General features: G+C 41.0%; 1 protein-coding gene across 1 annotated transcript in view; it reads left to right on the plus strand.

The window, feature by feature from the left end:
• The first annotated feature begins 7909 nt into the window (after positions 1-7909).
• Positions 7910-20182, plus strand: part of LOC106583178 (potassium voltage-gated channel subfamily B member 1) — an 86518-nt gene continuing 74245 nt past the window's right edge. Inside the window, exons 1-2 of the mRNA XM_014167072.2 lie at positions 7910-8212; positions 8307-8974. Coding sequence (XP_014022547.1) covers positions 8414-8974 — 561 coding nt within the window. The 5' untranslated portion in view covers positions 7910-8212; positions 8307-8413. The remainder of the gene's footprint in view (positions 8213-8306; positions 8975-20182) is intronic.

Consider the following 20182-nt stretch of genomic DNA (forward strand, 5'->3'; position numbering starts at 1 on the left):
CCCCTGCACCTCTCTGATTCAGATGCAGAAGATACATTTCAGTTGAAGGCATTCAGTTGTACAACTGACTAAGTATCCCCCTTTCCCTTTATTTATTTGGTGGAGTAATTGGGCGGCTGGCGCTCTTTAAACAGATCAAACCATACATTTGTCACACTAACCATATTTCCATACGCAGAGAGTAAAATCATACATTTTAAAACAAATCTAATTATCGGTTTTAAAATGCAAACGGATAATTTGTTCGTTTGACATGGTGGGATCTTTTTGTGACAAATTATGCGATAAATGGCGGTGGTAACGCCTTTATGCTTCAAATATTGATAGAACTGTCATATCGAAGTAAACTTGGAGTCGCACGATAGGGTGTGTGGTCCTCCCACTACGACCCGGGAAAACATACAGTTTATTAGGCTACGGATTGAATAACTTGAACTTCACAGGGTGATGGGAGTGCATGGTGATATTGATGCTGCTTTTCAATAAATATCAAGGGTCTTATTCTAGTGACATGATAATAGATGCTTGACTGCCATTTGACAAATACAAATATTCTTGCTTTTAGACTATCCATAATAATCTCATGTAGACTAGCCTACCTGCACTGTATCTGCAAACTGTTGGCTAGAGCGCATGTGCCAAGACCATATTAGGCACACATTTACTATTTAGCACAACAGTTTTTGTGACCAAATGATCCGTAAAGATGAAAATGCGATGGAAACGCATTTAACTTTAGGTTTTTCTTCGCTACGTGAAAACTTAAGCGAAGAAGTACATTTTGTGTGCACTACATCACCACGCAGTGATTTTTATCAAGTCCATTTGGTGGAAGTACACCACTTGTAGGGGAAATGTGCATATTTTCTTTATGCAGTTTTTTTAATATTCCCATGAAAATTGGCCGCCAAAAAATGTAATAAGGGAGTGAACGTTATTTATAATAAGGGTTACATGGAGAAAATCAGACCTCTGAAATGAAAATGGCTGGCCATCCCTTCAGCAAAATACACAGTGTTCAAACATTAAACACCTTCCTACTGTAATATTGAGTTGCAACGAAACTGTCCCTGTTTGCAAATAATTACATCTAAGATGTCATTAGGAATCTAAGCATGGTACTTTCAAAAGCTAGGCCTACCTTTCCACCCCAGGCAGAGTAGGCCTACCGACACAGAATGTAAGCTTTAACTGCTGGTTACATGGCTTAACCCAATGAGAGGTCACACGTGTTTCCCTAAAATCTGTCTGGGTTTAACATCTTTTATTGTACAGAAAGTGAATATCTTAATTAATAGATAGGGACAGAATTAGATTACTTCCCAAGCAAAGTCTATTTTTTGTCTAGCCTTTGATATCCCCATATCGGAGTCACGTCTTTCCTGGGTATTTTACTGTTTGTTTCTAGCGTAAAGCATCTCGGACCAAAGCGCTTTATGTAATCGGATCCGTTTTATCTTATTCAAAATCATAAACTAACAAGGGGTACGCCTGTGCTTTTTGCCATTTTCTTTAATAAAAGGTAGGCCTATAGTACAATTATACTGTAGTAGTAGAAAGCTAGGCCTATAGTACAATTATACTGTAGTAGTAGAAAGCTATCAAAGTTGACCTCTGGTCTTCCTCATCTCCACACTCTCCTTCTAAAACTGAACATAACATAGGCTATTGGCTGGTCTGTGCGCAAGATAGGCTTAGTCCAAAAAACGCGCTAATAAACAAAACATTTTCTGAAAAAGCCTTTGACTCTCCTGAACTGCCACCATAGCCCTACACAGCACAGCCATTGGTTAGACAGGACACACTTTTTTACCATCAGCAAGAGCAGAGCAGGCCGGGTCACAGGGTTGGAATATCCATTGCTGTGTGTAATGCAGCCTGGTTTTATGTAAACTGTTGGGATAGTGATCTTAGAAATATAACTTTGCTCTGTGCTTCGCCTATATGCAGTTCGTAGACTATAAGCTATGGATCATTTGATTGAGACCACACTAAATGGCTTATAGGCCAACTTGATATTGCGCGCACATAGGAGAATCAGAGATGAGGGGCAGCATCAGGCACACATCGATATATAGCCCAGTGGCGACCCGTCATTAAAGGCAGGTGGGTCAGGGCCCCACCGTTTTTGAGCCCCACCTGTTGAGTAAAAAAAAAAAAATGCAGTACCAGTCAAAAGTTTGGACAAACCTACTCATTCAAGGGTTTTTCTTTATTTTTACCATTTTCTACATTGTAGAATAATAGTAAAGACATCAACGCTATGAAATAACACATTCATATATTCATGTAAAAAACAAAAAGTATTAGATTCTTCAATGTAGCTGTCATTGTCGTGTGTGTAGGTGGCAGGGAAGTCGGGCGCAGGAGAAACCAACTTGGTATAACTGGAGTTGTTTAATAAATAATAAACAACACAAACTCCAAAACCAATGTACATAAAAAAATAACATGGGGAAAAAATACCCCGTCGCCCACCAATACAAAAATACACTAAAACAATAACAACCAAACAATCTCGGACAAGGACATGAGGGGAAACAGAGGGTTAAATACACAACTATTAATGAATGGGATTGGAACCAGGTGTGTAGGAAAACAAGACAAAACCAATGGAAAATGAAAAATGGATCAATGATGGCTAAAAGACCGGTGACGTCGACCGCCGAGCACCACCCGAACAAGGAGGGGCATCGACTTCGGCAGAAGTCTTGACAGTAGCCACCCTTTGCCTTGACAGCTTTGGACAATCTTGGCATTCTCTCAACCAGCTTCATTAGGTAGTCACCTTGAATGTATTTCTATTAACAGATGTGCCTTGTTAAAAGTACATTTGTGGAATTTCTTTCCTTTTAAAAATGGGTTTGAGCCTATCAGTTGTGTTGTGACAAGGTAGGGTGGTATACAGAAGATAGCCCTATTTGGTAAAAGACCAAGTCCATATTATGGCAAGAACAGCTCAAATAAGCAAAGAGAAACGACAGTCCATCATTACTTTAAGACATGAAGGTTAGTCAATCCAGAAAATTTCAGGAACTTCAAAAGTTTCTTCAAGTGCAGTCGCAAAAACCATCAAGCACTATGATGAAACTGGCTCTCATGAGGACCGCCACGGGAAAGGAAGTCCCAGAGTTACCTCTGCCACAGAGGATAAGTTCTTTAGAGTTACCAGCCTCAGAAATTGCAGCCCAAATAAATGCTTCACAGAATTCAAGTAAGAGACACATCTCAACATCAACTGTTCAGAGGAGACCTCATGAATCAGGCCTTCATGGTCAAATTGCTGGAAAGAAACCACTACTAAAGGACACCAATAAGATGAAGAGACTTGCTTGGGCCAAGAAACACAAGCAATGGACTAGACCCGTTGAAATCTGTCCTTTGGTCTGATGAGTCCAAATTTGAGATTTTTGGTTCCAACCGCTGTGTCTTTGTGAAACGCGGAGTAGGTGAACGGATGATCTCTGCATGTGTGGTTCCCACCGTGAAGCATGGAGGAGGAGGTGGGATGGTGTCGGCATGCTTTGCTGGTGACACTGTGTGTGATTTTTTTTCTCGAATTTAACGAAACACTTAACCAGCATGGCAACCACAGCATTCTGCAGCGATACGCCATCCCATCTGGTTTGTGCTTACCTCAGGCAATGTAAGGGCTATTTGACCACGAAGGAGAGTGATGGAATGCTGCATCAGATGACTTGGCCTCCACAATCACTCGACATCAACCCAATCAGTTTGCAAACAATGTAAAAAAAATAATTGTTGAGTTAATAAAGCTGCATACAAACATGGTCTCTTTTTTGCTTTCTTGAGTAAGGCAAGCTCCAAAATGCAGGTGTTTGGACCTAGCTCAGTGTTTTCTATGGTGGTTGGGCAGCCAGCGGAATATACGGAGTGTAGGGGTTGGTAATGTTGTCTAGTTGTGCTGTGATTGGCTCAGTGTTCTGTCACTCATGGCGACACTACGTCACCGCAAAATCTACGGGGAGAGCTCAGAAATTCAAGCCCCTTGGGTGCTGCCATAGAGTTACATTAGAAGTGCCCATCCTGGCCTCCCGAGTGGCGCAGAGGTCTAAGGCACTGCATCGCAGTGCTTGAGGCATCACTACAGACCCGGGTCCCATCCCAAGCTGTGTCACAATTGGCCAGGGGTCCCATAGGGTGGCGCACAATTGGCCCAGTATCGTCTGGGTTAGGGGAAGGTTTGGTCGGGGGGGTCTTTACTTGGCTCATTGCACTCTAGCGACTCCTTGTGGCAGGCTGGGCGCCTGCAGGCTGACTTCAGTCGTCAGTTGAACAGTGTTTCCTCTGACACATTGGTGCAGCTGACTTCCAGGTTAAGCGGGCGGGTGTTAAGAAGCGTGGTTTGGCGGGTCATGTTTTGGAGGACGCATGACTCGACCTTCGCCTCTCCCGAGCCCATTGTGGAGTTGCAGCGATGAAACAAGATCGAAATTGGGGAGAAAAATAAAGAAGTGCCCATCCAAGAAGGCTCAAGATCATTGGCCACACATAAAATGATCAAATCATGTTATATCTACCGTAGCTTTGATTGGACTGATCATGTCAACATCATACTTTCAAAATCTTAGCTAGCAGTCATCATCATGAATCAAGTCGACAATCTACTGGCAAATCCTTTTCGATCCTTGTCATATGAAGAAAAATTATAGATAAAACATATTGGTGATGATCGGCCATTGGACATAAACATTACACAACAAGTCGGAAATTTCAAATTCCAAAATGAGTGGCTTGGAAGGAATCAGTGGCTAACTGCAAGCATTTCAAAGCAATGCAAACCAATGCTACTCAGTGGAGTGGGTGTGTGGTCCAAGTCTGGGTTTAAGGGTCTCTTTTCCAAGCTTAAAAGGATAAACATTCAACATTGGCCATGCTGTCAATCCAGCATGACTTCTGCCACGTTCAAAACAACTGGAAATTCAGAGCTGGGAAATCTCAGACTTCAGTGAGTTCAAGCAAGCTGGAACTCGTAAAAAAACGAGCTCCGACTGGGAAAATACATTTTGAATGGTCATCCCAACTCGAAATACCAAGTCAGGAACTCAGGCCTCTTTCTAGAGCTCTGACCTGAAGATTACTGACGTCATGATTCAACCTTGTTTTTTTTCAGAGTTCCCAGTTGTCTTGAAAGCACCATAAATCCAGAGAATGCCAGACTTTGATGACAAAATGTGCCCACCACATCACATCAAGGTGAGTCCAAAAATGTATTGTATGCTGCTGCATAAATTATGTAATATGCCAGGGAGATATGTATACTGTAGCTAGGAAAGTAATACTATGTGTATGTTGTGTAGTAAATTGTTAGAAGCCCATGCGCCTCACCCTCATAATTTAGGCTGCTGTTCTGACTTAGTGGTGCACATTTAGCCTATAGCCCTGTTTTAGAGAAATGTCATCATTGAATATTGAGCTTTCATTGTCTGCTTATATGCCCCCTTTATTTATCCTATGGTTCTGTTTTGGTGTACAGGGAGAATACTGTAAGAAGTGTCCATGTTCTGAATTCTATCCTGTACATTTCAAAAGTGCTAAACAAACAGTTATATTGACTAGTCTGTCCTAGCTCGCTCATTAATGTCTTAATCAAAATTAAGGATGGCCTCTTATTCGCTTGTCTTCCCCTTATGCCATAGTTTGTACATCTCAATTGTCAGTAGAAACCACATTTGTTGAAGCAAGTCAGCCATATCAGCTGTGTTTTTTTAAGGCAGTAAATGAGGCTGAATGAACTGTTTCACTGCCAGACAAGGCTCTGCTGATAGCCAGGTGTAGCAGTGGTAAGGTGTTGGGACTCTGATGTTGGGACAGATTTATATAAGCTCTAACAGTTTGTGGGCCTCCGTTATAGTGCAATTAATGTTGTGTTGTGTAGTGGCTTTGCTGGCGTGCATCTAAAACAAATGTTTTATGTTTGCGCCACCAATATTCAAATGCTAAAATCGCCACTGATATAGCCTAATTAAACAACTAATTCTAAAACATTAAGAAATATTGAAATTTCATCAATTACAAGTTATATGACCCTCCCCTGGACTAGATTTTAAAAATACGAAACCATCCCCTTGACTGAAAATCAAAAAGCATGACACTCCCCCATTTTCTTCCATGTGACCATTCTGTAAATTTCGATCCATCCTGAATAATCTCATCATGTAGGTTATATCCGCAATGTATCTGCAAGATGTGGGCTAGAGCGCACTTTCCAATACCAGAGTGGGTACATATAACGCAACCTTTTTTTTGTGGCAAAACCATCAGTAGAGTTGAAAGTGCGATCGAAACAGACTTAACTTGTATTATTTATTCGGTACATGGGACTGTAACCACAAAAAAATTAAAATATTCGGAACAAGTGAATTTGAAGGAAACACACCTTTGGTGAAAAAAGCGCATACTGTTTTTATGCGCATTTTAGAATATTAGCATGAAAATCATTTGTCAATTGGATGGAAACTTACAAACACCTGTCCTCTATTGCGCACAATAGTGCTGAACCCAGTGATTGCTGCTTGATTTGTAGTCTTTATGGTTTTGTGTCATTGTGTATATGTTGGCCATTGATCATGCCCACTGCAGGGGAGACCAAAACAACTGTGCCCTGTCAAGACTGTAAACATCTTTTTTTTTTTATTATACTCTAGTGCACACTGTTGCTCCATGTCGCAAAGAGTCGGGCACAAAGAGAGAGCAACTGCGTAATTTCTCATCACCCTATAGCCCTAGCTGCGCTTTACAAGAAATCATTGCAGCTGAAGCCTGAAGGTTACCTATTTATGTAGTAAATTTATTACCTCATGATTGTTTTGTGTTTACTGGCTTTTGGAAGACTCTGGGTTGTAGATGGTGTGCAAGCGCAGCCCCTTTGATACCGAATGGGTTAAAGCTGTATCCCCCGGCAGTACATCTTCTGGTTGGAGGAGCGCAGCCTCGGCGAAATTAGCCCCTGCAGAACCCCGCTGGACCGTAGCCCGTCACGCACTGTACAGGCACACAACTCAGCAACCAGGTATAGAGGAATCGGTGCATTCACATCATACTTGTTGATCCGTTCCGTAAGGGAAGAGCAGGACATTGGTTCGACCTGAGATTTTACAGCGCGTGTAACCCCATTTTAAACATGTCTGTTGCGGGGGTGATGTCTCTAAAAACAGCCTCCAATAGACAGGCGGTGAGCAGAGCAACAATTCAGCGCAATGTTTTTTTAAGATGTTGAAATGTTTCTTCTTACATTCTCAGGCTAAACGTAACATGTGTAAGTATCATGACAATAATATCTGACATTATTTTCGTCTTCATCTGTTGCACTTTGACTACCATAATGTTGTAGCTAACCCATCTATAGGCCTATCATGGTTATGATCAGACCATCGATTGGAGGAATTCAAATTGTGATTGGAAATTGTGTAATTTCTTTCGCTTTTGTGAACCATTTTACTTTTTAGAATTGCATGCACTTTTGGGCACACTATTTGACTGGTCCAAATGTTTTAGCCAAAGCCTAACCGAGCAATGCTTAGAATACTCTTCATTAAAACTCAGATATTTTCTCACAAATCACTGGTTAATTATCACACTAATGTCGAGTCTGTTTTGTGCCAATTATTGTAGGTTATGTAAGCTACATGGAAGTTGCGCTAAATACATTTCAAAACTTTGGTGTGATTTAAATGGTGTGAAATTTACAAAATATACATCATGTATTATTTGTTTATGATAACCTTCGTTATTTGCTCAAATTAAATAGAAAACTTGGTCAAGATAATAATTTGCATTGTTTGCAAAGAGTAGGCCTAATTTAGTTTTCGCTGAGTCTGAACTCCCCTGCTTATCTGTGTTAGTAGGGCTAATACTGTATCTATTTAGTGAGATGAGTTCAAGAACACCTTCAAATGTCAGGTCGCAGCTTCCTCGCTCTCGTGAAACCCCGCTCTTTTATGTGGTGCTGAAGATAAATGATTTCAGCGCCGAAGTTTAGGGACAGCGCACAGCGGGGAAATTTGATGGTTTTCTGTATTGACAGTTTTAGGTGTTTTCAGCACTAGACAGCGCTCGCGAGTAGAGCCGATTTAATCATTGCCTTCCCTCACTCTGCTCACTCATCAGCGAGGAAATCGGCTGTGCATCTTAAAGCTGATTACATTGTCTGTTTGGTTCTCTAATGAATGGATAAACCACCTGACATTGTGTGAGAAACGTTCTCTATCAGGTCTGTAGGTTATCATATTCGATGGTAATTTGATATAGTGACCACTGATTTTCCTCTTTTCCTCTTTTCGCAGCCACAGGAATGGGGGAGAACAGACCTTAATGTAGGATCGTGTCTTCTGGACCTGTCTGACCCTATAGTTTTGGACATTATTCAATTTCAAGTGGCCGAACGTCTTGAATGAGAATGAATAAAGGGGGCTCTCGGTCGACCACATCGCTTCCACCGGAGCCGGTGGAAATCATCCGTAGCAAGTCGCACTCCCGCCGGGTGACACTCAATGTTGGTGGTCTTCTCCACGAAGTTCTATGGAGAACGCTGGACAGGTTGCCCCGAACAAGGCTGGGCAAACTACGAGACTGTAACACCCACGAGTCTCTCATGGAGATATGCGATGACTACAGGTTGGATGATAATGAGTATTTTTTCGACAGACACCCTGGGGCTTTCACGTCCATTCTGAATTTCTCCCGCACGGGAAAGTTGCACATGATGGAGGAGATGTGTGCTCTGTCGTTCAGTCAGGAGCTGGACTACTGGGGTATAGATGAGATCTACCTGGAGTCCTGCTGCCAGGCCAGGTACCACCAGAAGAAGGAACAGATGAATGAGGAGCTCAAACGAGAGGCTGAGTCTATGAAGACCAGGGAAGGCGAGGATTTTGATACCACATGTTGTTCTGAGAAGCAAAAGAAACTTTGGGATCTCCTGGAGAAGCCTAGCTCATCGTTAGCTGCTAAGGTAAGCACTAAGACAGGTAGGCTACCTCTTCAAGTTTATCTGAACGTTGTCCTGCATGGGCTTATTGCTCTGCTATGCATTGCGTGTCATCTCACTTTAAGTGGATCAGCAATGAATAAGCGAATGTAACTTGACCTAGGTCCTCCTAGGTAAACATTATTGGTGGCTTACTGCCAGTCTACACAATTCAATTTAGTATTTTGTATTACATTCAACATTTTGTTGACAAATAATTTGCTTATTACATTGTTAATCTTTCAACAATGACATGGCCTGTCCTTGAGGGTGAGAGTTGTTCTGAAGAGGAAAGTCATAACTAACAAATGTTGACTTTGATTTATCTATTTAATCAACAAGCAATAAGAACAGTGTTGCATTGAATACTTTAAGTTTCTAGACTTGTAAGTGCTACAGTAGGCATCATACTATGAGTGTGTTTGTGAGGTAGCAGGTCATTGCAGGTTGACTTCATGAGGTTGACATAAAGCCTTTTGTGGTCTCTGATGCATGGGTGGCTCCCATCACCTCGAAGCCACCAATCAATACCAATTAAACGGAGCATTAGGTCCATCATGACAGACTGATCTGATGTTATGCATATAGCTGATGTTGCCCTCATATTTAAAACTTAGAATACTGATTTTTGTCTGGAGACAAGTGGGCAGTAGCCTACTAGGAAGTGGGAAGCACAGGTACAAGGACCAGTTGGTGATCAGTGTGTGATTGAATGCATGCAGTTCTAATGATCTTGTCCCTCTCTGTCGGTTTCAGACTCCAACGGTCTCTTTGATTTCAAACCCAGTGTGATTCTTATAAAGGTCTCTTGAACTGAAGAGGCAACCTGTTTCAGGATGTTAGTTCATATTTTTATTGGCAAATTGAAAGAGGAAGGAGAGAGAAATATATCTTATTACTGCATCTCAGGGGACAGGAGAAAATCGATGCATGATTCAAAACCAATACATAAATGAAACTCTTCAACGGATTATCGTCAGTTTAATCGAGTATACAAACTTATTCTTGTTTTTGGATGTCATAATGAATGTATGTAGTTGGGAAATTATTCCTGGTAAAATTATCCTTGATGAAATTTATCGGCTCATAGCTCACGCTGCAGCCGTAAAGCAAAGCAACACATTTACTGGGCTGGACCAATGGACACAGTCGTGTTAAGATAACTACTGTTTTATTATATCAATATTCAGTTTACATTAATAATAATAATGCAATAACATGTTCTGAACACAACAACTGTAAATAGATTAATAATTTGGAAAGTGGGGATCAATATTGTACAGGTATCATTATATAGCTGGCGTGGCAAATGTGAGTGTTGCTTTGTTTTTCTATACCTTTTTCCGCTTACTTGTTACCAATGCAGCATTAACTTTTTATGAAGACTTTGTAGAGTTTATGGATCATTCCCTTCCTGATTTGTACTGGCAATGGACTTCACCTGCTCTGCCTGTGTATTAGATGTTATTTTAGTTTCTGAGAAGACCCTCCCAAGGGACTTATACACACATACAATAGGGCTGAAAAAAGAAGCTAAGGGCCATGTCCTCTGTCAGGTATTTGCCCATCCTGGTCTCATAGACTAGACATAACATGGTAAATGTACATCTGGAAAGTATGGTGGGGTTGATGGGTAAGCGTATAACGCAAATGTCCAGAAACCCAAAGGTTGCGTGTTTGAATCTCATCACGGACAACTTCAGCATTTTAGCTTATCAGCAACTTTGCAACTACTTACTACTGTTTATCTACTTTGCAACTACTTAGCATGTTTCCCTAACCTCAACACTTTAATCTAACTCTTAACCCTAACCTTAACTCCTAACCCCTAGCCTAGCTAATGTTAGCCACCTAGCTAACGTTAGCCACAACAAATTGGAATTCGTAACGTATCATTCGTTTTGCAAATTTGTAACATATATTGTACAAATTGCAATTTGTAACATACACTACATGACAGACCATTATTACTCCACCATCAAACTTTACAGTTGGCACTATGCATTGGGGCAGGTAGCGTTCTCCTGGCATCCGCCAAATCCAGATTTGTCTGTCGGACTGCCAGATGGTGAAGCGTGATTCATCACTCCAGAGTCCAATGGTGGCGAACTTCACACCACTCCAGTCGATGCTTGGCATTGCGCATGGTGATCTTAGGCTTGTGTGCTACTGCTCGGCCATGGAAACCCATTTCATGAAGCTCCCGATGAACAGTTCTTGTGCTGACGTTACTTCCAGAGCCAGTTTGGGCCCCTGCCCTAGCAGATCTATTCAACTTGTCTTTACTGACTTGTGAAATACTTTTTGTGTGTAAATGTGCCTGAGTGACCCCTCTTCATAAAGCTGGAAACTCCTTAGACTCAAATAACTATAGTCCTATATCAGTAATATGTTGAATTGCAATAATCTTTGAGAAATTAATTCATTCCCAAATGTGTCAGTACCTAGATAGATTTCATTTAATTTCACCCTTTCAGTCTGGATTTAGACCCAACCATTATACCACTACAGCATTAGTGAAACTTACTAATGATATACATTCTTCATCTGACCAAGGCAAACTAACTGGTACCATCTTTATTGATTTATCAAAAGGATCATTCTATCTTACTAGCAAAACTTCAAAACATTGGTTTCACTAACAGATCACTAAACTGGTTTCATGCATATCTTAGCAATCGAAAACAATGTGTTTACATAGAAGGACACAAATCACATCTTCTTGGACTCAGTAGAGAAGTACCTCAAGGTTCAGTATTGGCCCCCCCTCTTTTCTCTATAATCAGAAATGAATTGCCTCTAATTTGTCAGAATACACATAATCCCTTATATGCTGATGATCGTGCGCTATATATCAGGTTCAAATATTTTGTAGATACAAGCAACTCTCCATGATGATTTTAACACTTTGCAAAAATGGTTTCTAGCAAATAATTTGGTTTTAAATCAAACAAAGTCCTATATCATGCAGTAGCGATGCATGGGTAAAATCACTGGGGAAGCCAAGCCAGGGGAAAAAAGCCATATTACAACTAATGTGTTGTGATAATTGTGTTGTTTGCTCTATAACCTCTTAATTCATATGCCTTAACACAGTGATACATAGAACTAAGGCCAAGACAATAAGAAGACACAGTGGCAGAATACCACACCTTTGTTTCATCACAAAACCGTAGAGCAACATCTGTCTGGTGTCAGAGTCCACAAAGCATATTGCATGTCAAAAACATTTACATGACTTACAGCATGGTCAATCAAGTTAATATTACCGACATTTTCGGACAACTAAACAACTATTGATTTAGAACACAGAATAATATGCAAATATTGTAAACTCCAGGTGTGCAAAGCTCTACCCAGAAACTATTGCAGTTTGGACCCAGAATGGGACTTGAGCTATGAAAAAGGATGCTCAGTGTTTTTGCCCAGCCAGTACTGACTCAGTAGGACTAATTACATAACAGCCTCCTCTCCCTTCAGCTGTAGACAGCCTGCATCATGTCACATTCATTTAGCAAATGCTCATATCCAGAGTGTCTAGGGTTAAGGGCCTTGCTCAAGGGCACAACAACGCGTTTTTCACCTGGTCAGTTCATGGATTTGAACCAGCGACCTTTCGGTTACTGGCCCAAAGCTCTTAACCGCTAGGTTAACTGCCGTCCACAGGAAGACCTGGCTGGTGCTGCACTAAAGCATGTCTCAGCATGTTTCTGCCTTATAGACCACAGTTCACGCTCTGGTGCATAAGAACCTTGGCTATGCAATAAGACAGGCTTACGGTGTATCAGATGGTTGTAGCCTGTACATCTTACCTTACATTAGAACCCCTGACCTGCTCACATCTGACCATAAACCTCACTTTGAGACGATATTGCTTCATGGTGAGCAGCCAGCTTGTGAGTGAGGAGTTAACTGAGCATCCGTCTGGGCTGAGGTTGACAGCTCTATGTGCCCTGTCAGGGTGAAGCCATCAACAGTGTTCTTCAGCTCCCGCCAGGTCCCATATATTTTCATCCAGTATGGGCTGACAAACTAATTGTTTTAAGCCGGGGAAGGAAATCAATGACAATTGCATTAAGATAAAAGGTAAGTCGGGTTGGGTGAGGACAGGACACACCCTGGACAGGCAGGCAGGGGAGAGAGAGGCTCAGAGGCAGAGTAGCGTGTGTGGACCGCTGGACCGCTGGCCGAGGAGATTTCTTTCTCTGCAGGAGGGCGTGTGGCTTCACATGCTAACTTCCAGGCCAACCTGTCTCTCTCTCACACTGAGCCCAGCATGACTTGAGGATGGATGGTCACACTACAAGAGTAGTACAGTAGCATGGTGGGGTTTATGTTATTTAAGTGATTCATGTCGCAGTAGCTTTATGACTACTAGGACCTAAGATTAGACTAGGGATGGATGGTTTTGGATGTGTGTGTGTGTGCGTGTACGTGTGTGAGAGAGAGAGTAAAAGTGTGTTTGCTGTGTGCTGACAGGATGTGTGAGAGACTGTCCTATGAAGTGTGTTGAAGGGGATGTTTTTGAGGGTTCGATGGTGTCTGGTAGTCTTACTGTGCTTTCTGAATGCCTATAAATCCATGGCACACAACCTTTCTGTTGCCTGACTGATTCAATCACCATATATCTCTTACCAGCCTGACGCAGGGGGCCGGTTGGCACACAGACAGACAGACAGAGAGCACTGAGGGCCAAGCTACATTCCCCAGGCTCTCTCTCTCTATCTCACCTCTCTGCCTCGTCTCTCCATCTCACCCCTTTCTCCTCTTCACTCTCCATCACTCGTTTCTTTCCTCTCTCTTAAAAGCTTACTCTTGTCTCTCGTGCAGTCCCTATTTCTCATTCTCTCCTCTCTGCTCTGATTATTCAGATCAGAATAACTTCATCAGCATTTCAGCACTCTTTAGCAGAGATAGTGATATAACATATCAACTAGCAACTAACAGAGATGAAAGGATACAATAAATACAATACAGTAATTAATACAAACCCTTACACAGATATGAGGTAAACATACAAACATGCCTAATCATGTAAAATCACCATAACACTGGATCTATTAAGAGTCTTCTTCGTCAGTCGTTTTGTTTTGCTCCGATGTCGATGTCACGTTTAATTATTCATGTAATTTCTTATGTCTCACTTTCAGTGCTCTCCCTGAACAGAATTTGGGTACAGATTTATAATTCACCTTCTCATGCAACACCATTCCCCACACTTAAAGCCAAGCCTCCTGCACCTGGGTATGCTTCATAGATGAGGTCTGAGACATGACTTTCATATTGACCCACCATAGCATTTGAGCTTTATTTGTGATGGTTGCCCCTGAGATCATTCCCTTGCAATGTACATGTAAGAACAAGTGTGCATTGATTATTGATGCAGCCTAACCTCGCAAATGTTTTCTCCAGGTAGCAAAGATGGTGTTGGAAGAATTTGAATGAATCTCTTTTCTGACGGCTGAAAGCCAAAGCAAATCAATTTACATATTTTGTCTGCTATTAGACCTGTCCCAAATTCCTAGAGGAATGTGCAGCCTTGGTGAAAATGCTTTGTGGTTCTCGTAGGTTACTCTCATTGTGTCAATAAATCCCTATGTGCCCCTAAAGCATAGCTTAATCTTTGAGATTCTTAACCTTTCGATTCTGCTTGTTACTGACATATCTTTAACCTGTGTCTTTTTATTGTTTACATTTTAAATCCATGACCACAAGGGCACAGCCTTCAGAGATGCTCCTCTTCACCACGACTTGTACACAAACCAACATTTACATTATAGATTTTTGACATGTCTTTGATAGCATTTGATCAATGTGTAGCAGCACATGGATGGAGGAGATAGGCCAAAGAAACTAAAAAGCCCTAGCAGAGGAGAAAATCTCTCCCATCAGTAAGCTGCTGAGAAGGGGATTTAATTGTTTGTGTTGTTGCCAATGTCTGTTTCGTATGTCTCATTTTCAAATCAATTCAAATGTTATCTTTGAAGATCTTCTTCTGTTGGCACTCCAAAAAGTCCCAGCTACATCACAAATGGTCCTTTTGTTCGATAAAGTCCTTATTTATAACCCCAAAAACTCAATTTAGCTGGTGCGCTTCATTCAATAATCCACCGGTTTCCCTCCTTCAAAATGCATACAAAATGAATCCCAAATGTTACCAATAAACTTCTCCAAACAAGTCAAACAACATTTATAATCAAACCTCAGCTACCCTAATATGTAAATAAACGATAAAATTTAAGACGGAGAATCGTTATTGTCTTTACCGGAGATAAACAACAAAGAACGCGTTCTCATCCACGCGCATAAAAACACTACAGCCAAAATGGGAGCCACTTAGAAAAACTACAAATTCTAGCTAATTTTTCCAGAAACAAGCCTGAAACTCTTTCTAAAGACTGTTGACATCTAGTGGAAGCCCTAGGAACTGCAATCTGGGAGGATTTTGCCTCATAATAAACATGACAGCCATTGGAAACAGTGGTAGGCTGAACATTGTTTTGGGGGGATGGTTTGTCCTCGGGGTTTTGCCTGCCATATCAGTTCTGTTATACTCACAGACATTATTTTAACAGTTTTAGAAACTTTACAGTGTTTTCTATCCAACTCTGCCAATTATATGCATATCCTAGCTTCTGGGCCTGAGTAACAGGCAGTTTACTTTGGGCACGCTTTTCATCCGGACGTCAAAATACTGCCCCCTAGCCCAAAGAGGTTAACAAAGAGTTGCAGTCAGTTTTGGAATGGGTGGCCAGTAATAAACTGGTCCTGAACATCTCTAAAACTAAGAGCATTGTATTTGGTACAAATCATTCCTTAAGTGCTAGACCTCAGCTGAATCTGGTAATGAATGGCTGTTGAACAAGTTGAGGAGACTAAATTACTTGGCGTTACCTTAGATTGTAAACTGTCATGGTCAAAACATATAGATTCAATGGTGGTAAAGATGGGGAGAGGTCTGGCCGTAATAAAGAGACGCTCTGCTTTTTGACACCACACTCCAAAAAGCAAGTTATGCAGACTCTAGTTTTGTCTAATCTTGATTATTGTCCAGTCGTGTGGTCCAGTGCTGCAAGGAAAGACCTAGTTAAGCTGCAGCTGGCCCAGAAAACAGCAGAACATTTTGCTCTTCATTGTAATCAGAGGGCTGATATAAATACTATGCATGCCAGTTTCTCTTGGCTAAGAGTTGAGGAGAGACTGACTGCATCACTTCTTCTTTTTATAAGAAACATTAACCTCTCTAGGGTCGGCGGGACGAAATCGTCCCACCTACTCAACAGCCAGATGAATCCCGTGGCGCGTTATTCAAATACCTTAGAAATGCTATTACTTCAATTTCTCAAACATATGACTATTTTACACCATTTTAACCTCTATGGGCTAGGTGGGACGCAAGCGTCCCACCCGTGGTGCACTCCATCAACAGCAGGTGCATTTCAAGAGCGGCAAATTTGAATCCAAATAAATGTCAAAATTCAAATTTTTCAAACATACAACTATTTTACACCCTTTGAAAGATAAACATCTCCTTAATCTAACCACGTTTTACGATTTCAAAAAGGTTTTACGGCGAAAGCATAAATTTAGAGTATGTTAGGACAGTACATTTACAAGAGTTGTGTGTAATGTTTTGTCAATTCAAAGACAGGGTCACCAAAACCATAAAACCAGCTAAAATGATGCACTAACCTTTTACAATCTCCATCAGATGACACTCCTAGGACATTATGTTAGACAATGCATGCATTTTTAGTTCTATCAAGTTCATATTTATATCCAAAAACAGCGTTTTACTATGGCATTGATGTTGAGGAAATCGTTTCCCTCCAATAACCGGCAGTCAAGTCAGCACCACAAATTAAATAATTAAAATTAGAAAACATTGGTAAAATATTATATTGTCATTTAAAGAATTATAGATTTACATCTCTTGAACGCAATCAACTTGCCAGATTTAAAAATAACCTTACTGGGAAATCACACTTTGCAATAATCTGAGCACTGCGCCCAGAAAAATACGCGTTGCGATACAGACTAGCCGTAATGTTGGGGAGATCTAAAATCGAAAATACTATGTAAATAATCCATTACCTTTGATTCTCTTCATCAGATGTCACTTCCAGGTATCACAGGTCCATAACGAATGTAGTTTTGTTCAAAAAAGCTCATCATTTATGTCCGAAAATCTCCGTCTTGTTAGCACATGATCTAAGCCCGCCGGACTTCACTTCATGAACGAGGGGAAAAAATATATTTACGTTCGTTCAAACATGTCAAACGTTGTATAGCATAAATCATTAGGGCCTTTTTTAACCAGAACATGAATAATATTCAAGGTGGACGAATGCATTCTCTTTTATAACGTATTGGAACGAGGGTACCCAACATGAACTTGCGCGCCAGGTGTCTAATGGGCCATCATCGTTCCATAGCTCTTGTTCGGTCAGATCTCCCTCCAGAAGACTCAAAACACTTTGTAAAGGCTGGTGACATCTAGTGGAAGCAATAGGAAGTGCCAAAATATTCCTCAGCCCCTGTGTTTTTCAATGGCATGGGTTTAAAGGTAATACAACACATCAGGTATCCACTTCCTGTCAGAAAATGTCTCAGGGTTTTGCCTGCCAAATGAGTTCTGTTATACTCACAGACACCATTCAAACAGTTTTAGAAACTTTAGAGTGTTTTCTATCCATATATAATAAGTATATGCATATTCTAGTTACTGGGTAGGATTAGTAACCAGATTAAATCGGGTACATTTTTTTATCCAGCCATGCAAATACTGCCCCCTAGCCCTAACAGGTTAAAGACAAGACTCTCGTTAATCTAACCACACTGTCCGATTTCAAAAAGGCTTTACAACGAAAGCAAAACATTAGATTATGTCAGCAGAGTACCCAGCCAGAAATAATCAGACACCCATTTTTCAAGCTAGCATATAATGTCACATAAACCCAAACCACAGCTAAATGCAGCACTAACCTTTGATGATCTTCATCAGATGACAACCCTAGGACATTATGTTATACAATACATGCATGTTTTGTTCAATCAAGTTCATATTTATATCAAAAAACAGCTTTTTACATTAGCATGTGACGTTCAGAACTAGCATACCCCCCGCAAACTTCCGGTGAATTTACTAAATTACTCACGATAAACGTTCACAAAAAACATAACAATTATTTTAAGAATTATAGATACAGAACTCCTCTATGCACTCGCTATGTCCGATTTTAAAATAGCTTTTCGGTGAAAGCACATTTTGCAATATTCTAAGTAGATAGCCCGGCATCACATGGCTAGCTATTTAGACACCCACCAAGTTTAGCCCTCACCAAAGTCAGATTTACTATAAGAAAAATGTTATTACCTTTGTTGTTCTTCGTCAGAATGCACTCCCAGGACTTCTACTTCAATAACAAATGTTGGTTTGGTTCAAAATAATCCATAGTTATGTTCAAATATCCTCTGTTTTGTTCGTGCGTTCAAGACACTATCCGAATGGTAAAGAAGGGTGACGCGCACGACACATTTCGTGACAAATAAATTCTAAATATTCCATTACCGTACTTCGAAGCATGTCAACCGCTGTTTAAAATCAATTTTTATGCAATTTTTCTTGTAAAAAAGCGATAATATTCCGACCCAGGAAAGCGTGTTTAGGTTCAAAGAGAGAGAAAATAAAAACATGGGGTCGACTCGTGCACGCGCCTCAGTCCCATTGTCCTCTGATAGAGCACTTACCAAAACCGCTAATGTTTTTCAGCCAGTGGCTGGAATTACATCATTCAGCTTTTTCCCGCCTTCTGAGAGCCTATGGGAGCCGTAGGAAGTGTCATGTTACAGCAAAGATCCTCAGTTTTCATTAAAGAGAGCCAAGAAGAACAAGAACTTGTCAGACAGGTCACTTCCTGTAAGGAATCTTCTCAGGTTTTTGCCTGCCATATGAGTTCTGTTATACTCACAGACACCATTCAAACAGTTTTAGAAACTTTAGGGTGTTTTCTATCCAAAGCCAATCATTATATGCATATTCTAGTTTCTGGGCAGTAGTAATAACCAGATTAAATTGGGTACGTTTTTTATCCGGCCGTGCAAATACTGCCCCCTACCCCCAACAGGTTAAAGTGTTGAAAATCCCAAATTGTTTGCATAGTCAACTTACACACAACTCTGACACACACACTTATCCCACCAGACATGCCACCAGGGGTCTTTTCACAGTCCCCAAATCCAGAACAAATTCAAGAAAGTGTACAGTATTATACAGAGCCCTTACTGCATGGAACTTCCTTCCATCTCATATGGCTCAAATAAACAGCAAACCTGGTTTCAAAAAACAGATGCAGCAACACCTCACGGCACAACGCCTCTCCCCTATTTGACCTAGATAGTTTGTGTGTATGCATTGATATGTAGGCTACGTGTGCCTTTTCAAAAATGTATGTAGTTCTGTCCTTGAGCTGTTCTTGTCTATTGATGTTCTGTATTATGTCATTCTGTATTATGTTTAATGTTTTGTGTGGACCCCAGGAAGAGTAGCTGCTGCTTTTGCAACAGCTAGTGGGGATCCTAATAAAATACCAAATACCAAACTTTGAAGAATCTCAAATATAAAATATATTTAGATTTGTTTAAAACTTTTTTGGTTACTACATGATTCCATATTGTCACGTCCTGACCAGCAGATGGAGCTGTTGTTGTAGTTTTGGGGTCAGGACGTGGCAGTCTTGTGTGTGTGATTGTTCTGTGTTGGTCTTGTGACTCCTGATCAGGAACAGCTGGGGATCGTTGTTCCTGATTGGGAGTCATATATGTAGGAGTATGTTTGTCACTTGGTTTTGTGGGTAGTTGTTTTTGCACTGCGTGTTGTGTGCCTGCAAAACTGTTCCTGTCTTATATATTGTTTGAATTGTTAAGTGGATGCTCTACTCCTTTATTTTAATTAAAGATGAGTATTCACATACCTGCTGCGCCTTGGTCCATTTTTACAGAAGACAGCCGTTACAGAACTACCCACCAAAGGACCAAGCAGCAGAAGAGGAGGAAGCCACAGGAGAAGAAAATGGAAGAATGGACCTGGCAGGACGAAAGAAAATTCTGGGCGGACAAGTTAAGGGAGCTAAGGGAACCCGAGAGGCAGCCCCAAGATTTTTTTGGGGGGGGGCACACGGGTAGTTTGGCCAG

Source organism: Salmo salar, chromosome ssa22 (genome assembly GCF_905237065.1).
Source record: "Salmo salar chromosome ssa22, Ssal_v3.1, whole genome shotgun sequence".
NCBI classification, from domain to species: domain Eukaryota; kingdom Metazoa; phylum Chordata; class Actinopteri; order Salmoniformes; family Salmonidae; genus Salmo; species Salmo salar.